The 6,736-nt window shown below is 41.5% G+C and overlaps 1 protein-coding gene across 1 annotated transcript in view; it reads right to left on the reverse strand.

The window, feature by feature from the left end:
• The window catches only part of LOC138946661 (dentin sialophosphoprotein-like), a 6,985-nt gene extending 640 nt beyond the window's left edge, over positions 1 to 6,345 (reverse strand). The window contains exons 1-3 of the mRNA XM_070318088.1: positions 6,256 to 6,345; positions 4,971 to 5,259; positions 1 to 2,251 (exon numbers count right to left, since the gene is read on the reverse strand). The exon at positions 1 to 2,251 is cut by the window's left edge and continues 640 nt beyond it. Coding sequence (XP_070174189.1) covers positions 921 to 2,251; positions 4,971 to 5,259; positions 6,256 to 6,276 — 1,641 coding nt within the window. The 5' untranslated portion in view covers positions 6,277 to 6,345 and the 3' untranslated portion in view covers positions 1 to 920. The remainder of the gene's footprint in view (positions 2,252 to 4,970; positions 5,260 to 6,255) is intronic.
• Between the last annotated feature and the right edge of the window lie 391 nt (positions 6,346 to 6,736).

The following is a 6,736-nucleotide window of genomic DNA, read 5'->3' on the forward strand; positions in this document are numbered from 1 at the left end:
GCAGAGCGCTGTTTAGAGATCAAATAACCAAAGGGAAGTAAGCGCTCTAAATGCATACGACATGTGTAATGGAGTAAGCGAGAGTTGTACGGAACCAATCTCCTGGCACCTGAGAGAATAACAAGCATTGAAATGAACAAGCGACTTTCATCCTCATCTTTTCACAAACCTACGGCTTATAGTGGTGTGTCCCAAACAAACTTATAATCAGAAATGAAATGTATTCAAAAGATGTATGTTGAAAAAAAGAGAATTTAAACCATTTTGGACGGAAGCTGACACAGCTCGTCTAGCCTAGGACTGGTAAGTCAAAATGCACAATGTGATAGTTTCACAAATAGCGACACTGCATCTTTGTAGAAAAAATAAGTATGAATTGGAAACTGAACAAAAATATTCTCAATCATGCATTTATGCAAGTGAGTGTTGTCAGAACATGTTGATGAGAGACGTCATCGTGTTTCGAGGTTTGTTTGTTTGTTTGTTTGTTTGCTTGACGCCCAGCCGACCACGAAGGGCCATATCAGGGTTGTGCTGCTTTGACATATAACGTGCGCCACACACAAGACAGAAGTCGCAGGCACAGGCTTCATGTCTCACCCAGTCACATTATTCTGACACCGGACCAACCAGTCCTAGCACTAACCCCATAATGCCAGACGCCAGGTGGAGCAGCCACTAGATTGCCTATTTTAAAGTCTTAGGTATGACCCGGCCGGGGTTCGAACCCACGACCTCCCGATCACGGGGCGGACGCCTTACCACTAGGCCAACCGTGCCGGTGTGTTTCGAGGTACATGTATCTGACAAGCCAGGCTGTTGATGTGTGTTACGTGTCTTGGTGGGAAAATGTGAACATCCCGTTGAAAAATATGGACAGATCTGTGGCATTGTATCTGATCGTTTCCAAGACGGCATCGTTACGAAATGTTTACATCATCATCCTTGTCGCAGAAGCCCCTGAAGCATCTCATCACATCACCAGCAACAATAACAAGCAGAGGAACAGCACACAGGAACGCTCCAAGATACCCTAGAGCTTTAGATGAAATTCGGTCGTCTTTCGCAGATGTCTTTTTCCTTATTCTCGCCGAAACATTATGCTTGGGGACCTTCAAATCGTTCACGACGGCTTCCGAGGCATCTGCAAACTCTTTCTCTTGGGTGCTGTTCCTACGTGTGAGTTGGATGCAGTGACAGCAACTCTGCTGGTGTTTGGGTGGCAAAAGTGTGATTGCTGTGTCAGTAGATGAAGATGCTGGGTTAATCTGTGACGACACTGCCGGTGTATTTGCGTGTGGTCCCGGTGACGCATTTTGTGCTGAGGAAAACGTTGAGCTGTGTCCATTTGCTTGTGACGGACTGTTTGACACGGTTGCTGTTGCGCTGTTTTGGGAATCTGTCGACTTGTAATCGCCTGATACCTGTGACGTATTGTCCGATGACGTACCATGTGCGATGTTCTGACCATCCGTTGATGTATTACCTTGTGGTACCTCTGACGTATACTCTTGTGAAACTTGAGACGTATTATCTGGCCACCCTACTGATGTGTTGTCTTGAGAATCCAATGACGTACTATACTGTGGTTCTTGTGACGTGTCGTCCTGTGACGCAGATATCGTGTCAGCACCGTTTCCAGACTGCATGATTGTACTCTCCAGCAACGAAGTCGACGCATCAGGTCGTGAGTCAGACGATGTTTCGTCAGACAAACCCGATGACGTATACTGTGGAGAACTTGGTGACGTATTATCCACTGATGACGTAGTCGAATGTATTGGCGGGTACGTATTATCGAGCACAGTCAGTGTCCACTGAAAATCGAGGGTAGAACTAAGATGGGTGGACAATTCTTGGACGGGACTAGTAGCAAGGTTATTTCCCTTTTCCCAGGTGGTGAAACCTTCAGCAGGATTAGAAGAACTGTCAGTGTTGGTGGAAGCAAGACTGGTTTCAGCGTCATCTAATTTAGAGCCAATGTTAGTATTGGTAGATTCAGACTTAATTTCAGTGTAAGTGGCTTCCGAGCTATTTTCAAAGTTGGAGGGTACAGTGCTTGAGTCCGTGTTTTGAGATGTAGAGCTGACTTCAGCGTTGGTAGATTCAACGCTGGGTTTGTTGTTGCTGGATTCGAGTTGTTTTCCAGTCTCGGTAGATACAGAGTTTGTTGCAGCAAATGACGCAGGTTCAGTGTTGAGTAATGTAGGGTTAACAGTCGCGGTGCTTGTTGGACAGTACGTTTCATCCTCTGAGAAAAAAAAGAAGAACAGAACAAGATTTTACAACATTTCGTTTTATTTCATGTAATCCTTGTCAGAGTTTGGTGGGTTATAGAAACAAAAAAATATCCTGTATACATTCCCCCCAAAATGGAGTATGCATGACTGCCTAAATGACGGTGGTGGTGGATGGAGGGGAGGGCGAGAAGGGGGAAGGGGGGGGGGGGGGGCGAGCATTGTATGGCGGTTGATTTATTAAAGGTTATGGTTTGCCAGCGACTATTTTATTCAGGTATGAATAGAGGATTCCAAAATATAGTCTACATTCTATCCTAGGCGAGAAACGCGTTCGTATAGGGACATTGCCCACCTGCTTGTGTGTGTGCGTGTGTGTGTGTGTGTGTGTGTGTGTGTGTGTGTGTGTGTGTGTGTGTGTATGTGTGTGTGTGTGTGTATGTGTATGTGTGTGTGTGTGTGCGTGCGCGTGTGTTTGTTTTGTTTATTGTTTTTGTGTGTGTGTGTGTGTGTGTGTGTGTGTGTGTGTGTGTGTGTGTGTGTGTGTGTGTATGTGTGTGTGTGTGTGTGTGCATGCGTTACATAAATACTTGCATAATTATATTTTGATCTAAACAAAAAATAAAGAGAATGGAAGCTGCAACTGAGGTTTCACGGCGCTTCATTTTGTGAAAAAATATGGTCTGTTATTATATCAGATCCAAAACCTAAAAAAGAATGAAAGGAGAGAAGAAAAAAAAACATGTGCAATTTTAAGTTCTTCCCAGTGATTACTTTTTTGTCAATTGATATTTCTCGTTTGAAGTTTTACAGATGTCTGCCATTATTGCATTTACTGTGCTCACTGAATCGTGAATCAAGTTTGTGAAGACAATTAAGCCCTTGACTAAAATCCCCAAAATACACAAAAGAAAAACTGTGCTTGTTGCTTCTTTCTCGCCGACTCTCATTTACTCTTACGGTTACCAGTTTCTATTTTGAGCACAAAGTTACCATCATCGAAGGTGCAAACTGGTCAAATGTTGGTCACATTTATTTTATTTTGTAATGCGTTTGTCGCATTCAGACTTTGAAGGTATTTTCCAAATTTGGAATGAAAAGGTGATGAATACATGCAAGTAAAACAAAACAAAACAAGTCGCGTAAGGCGAAAATACAATATTTAGTCAAGTATTTGTCGAACTCACAGAATGAAACGCAATGCCATTTTACTCGTAGCATCGTCAGGCCACCGCTCATGGCAAAGGCAGTGAAATTGACAAGAAGAGCGGGGTAGTAGTTGCGCTAAGAAGGATAGCACGCTTTTCTGTACCTCTCTACGTTTTAACTTTCTGAGCGTGTTTTTAATCCAAACATATCATATCTATATGTTTTTGGAATCAGGAACCGACAAGGAATAAGATGAAAGTGTTTTTAAATTGATTTGGACAATTTACTTTTGATAATAATTTTTATATATTTAATTTTCAGAGCTTGTTTTTAATCCGAATATAACATATTTATATGTTTTTGGAATCAGCAAATGATGGAGAATAAGATAAACGTAAATTTGGATCGTTTTATAAATTTTTATTTTTTTTTACAATTTTCAGATTTTTAATGACCAAAGTCATTAATTAATTTTTAAGCCACCAAGCTGAAATGCAATACCGAACCCCGGGCTTCGTCGAAGATTACTTGACCAAAATTTCAACCAGTTTGGTTGAAAAATGAGGGCGTGACAGTGCCGCCTCAACTTTCACGAAAAGCCGGATATGACGTCATCAAAGACATTTATCAAAGAAATGAAAAAAACGTTCGGGGATTTCATACCCAGGAACTCTCATGTCAAATTTCATAAAGATCGGTCCAGTAGTTTAGTCTGAATCGCTCTACACACACACACACACACAGACAGATACACGCACATACACCACGACCCTCGTTTCGATTCCCCCTCGATGTTAAAATATTTAGTCAAAACTTGACTAAATATAAAAACACCGTGACTACATCATGCATGCTGGCGGACAGGCAGACAGACAGACAGACAGTCAGACGGAGGGATGGACAGACAGACAGACAGACAGACAGACAGACGGATGGACAGTCAGACAGACAGACAGACAGACAGACAGACAGACAAACAGACTGACAGTCAGACAGACAGACAGACAGACAGACAGACAGACGGACGGACGGACAGACAATGAGACAAACTTCCCCGACACCCCATTGGTACTGCGGCAATCAACCAACACGGATTCTCTTAGAACCAAATATATATTTCATTTAATTAACTTTATGAACAAATAAACTTGATTGGTACGTTCTCTTCGGATACAGTTGTTCATTTATATCTGAATTTTTGTTTATTTGTGACTAAATCTTGAAGATTTGGCTCAGTGATCATTGTTTTGCTGAGCTAATGTATCGTTGCAAAATATGCTTACTTTGCGTTTATCTCGCTCTTTGTTGCTTGACACCCAGTTTTGAACACTACCTTATAATAAACAATGTTTATACATATTGCGCTTCTTGTACATAAACGTGTATGTTCTACCATTATTTATGTTTTTTTATGGAACGATTACTTTTTAAAAATGTGTTTTAGTAGTTGTAGCAAAAGTAGATTAGTCCCTCTTTAGGGCGAGGGACAGATGCAAAAGAGTATACCTATATGTTTATTCTTGTTACCCTCAAAAAAAGTATTGTCATTGTCATTGTCATTGTCATTGTCATTGTCATACATACCGATGTTCAGTTCAAAACTCTTGCTGTCGACCCCAGCAACGAAGATAGCTCCGATTGGCAGGCTGACGTCATAGACATGTGACGCAATGACATCCTTTTCCACAGTATCCCCTCTCCCCACATCGACGTTTTGATCGTCCCACGTGATCCAAAATGGCCGAGATTCTGTGCTGCTAAGAGTGTTTGGGTCGCTCACTTGTTTGCTGGTTTCGAAATCGGAACTGAAGTCGGCACACGAGTCGAACTCGTAGATGGTAGTTTTTTCGTTCCCGTAGCCTCCAATGTAAACCTGTCGGAGGAAAAAAGAATTACAGTGAACACCTGCAAACGCCTTTTTGGGAGGAACCTTTCAACATCTTCTTCGTTTATTTTGTTCGTCAGATGGACACTGCAGTCTCTATTAATTAAAAAACAAGAAAGGTAGGTTGTTGGAACGTTTGTTATTGACAAAACAATACATTGTTAAATTAATAATTTTGTGAATGCTCGTATTGTTTTGTCAATAACAAACGTTCCAACAACCTACCTTTCTTGTTTTTTGATTCTGAATTTGGGAACGTTGGCAGTCTCATTGTTTTTGGATTTGATCCAGTCTCTATGATGAAGGTTGCATCGCGCCGAGGGTCCTCAGTACTGGCGTAGAGTTTTCGGGACATTGGAGTGGGGTGACCTAGTGAAACCTCAAGTGTGGCAATTTAATTTTTGAGGGAATTTTCAGCGTAGCAAATGGTGTTTTAGTGTAGCATTGTCAACGTTTATTCGCACATCCACATTTAGGATATTACGCGCAAAAAAGGATACATTATTTTACAAGTTGATTTAGAAAAAAGAAACACAATGGCCAATAGAGAGTGACGGCAGTGCCACTTCTCGGCATGGATAATGTTTTATGGACACAAATTATGACCGCTACACGGAGTGAGAATCAGAAATGAAAACCAGGACTCACAAGAAAGAGCAAACTGCTGCATGTTTATAAATTATTATTCGTTGGAGCGTAGCAATTCTAAGCTTGGCGTAACAGCGTAGAAATTTGTCTCAAAACGTAGCATGCTACGCTGGAAGCGTAACAAATGAAAGCTCTGGGGGTCTGTCTTTTCAACTAAAACAGCTATTAACTTTAGCCTTGTGCAATATTTCACAAACCTGAAACCCTTGGTCTTTTCCATGAAAGTTATCGTCACGCTCATAAGAACAATACCTAACTCAGTGTTAGGCATTTCTGCAGTGAGACTACAGAGGAAGCTACATGAAAGGTACCTATTATGCGTTAGAAAGTACAAACCCTCAGACCATCGGAAATCATTGCCACGGTTACGTAAGCAAACCTGCCGTTCTCGTTCCTGAGTTAGGCACGTTTCGGCAGAGGCTGCTGTTTTCATGCAGGAAGACTTGTTTGGTGTGCAAGAGCGTATTTGGGTTGTTATCCAGTTGTGCTGATTAAAAACGTTGTTGCCAGCTCTTTAACTCTCGCTTACCCCGCTTTCAACTGCTCGAGATAGGCAGTTTGCAACTTATTACTAAAGTAAGATAGGCAGATTGTTCAGAAACCAAAAACTTTTTTCTCAAAACACTGAAAAATGACATAGGCAATTATCTTACGAGCGTGACGTTATGCTCCTTGCCGTATACAATACACAGTAAATCAACATCAGAAACTATCGAACACCTTTCCACTTGGACGCATACCAAAGATGTTTTACAGCTAGCCTGGCAACTTTCTGTGAAGAGTTGGATATTTCTGAGAATTAGTTTTGTACCTGACA

This window comes from Littorina saxatilis, linkage group LG14 (assembly GCF_037325665.1).
Source record: "Littorina saxatilis isolate snail1 linkage group LG14, US_GU_Lsax_2.0, whole genome shotgun sequence".
Lineage (NCBI taxonomy): Eukaryota > Metazoa > Mollusca > Gastropoda > Littorinimorpha > Littorinidae > Littorina > Littorina saxatilis.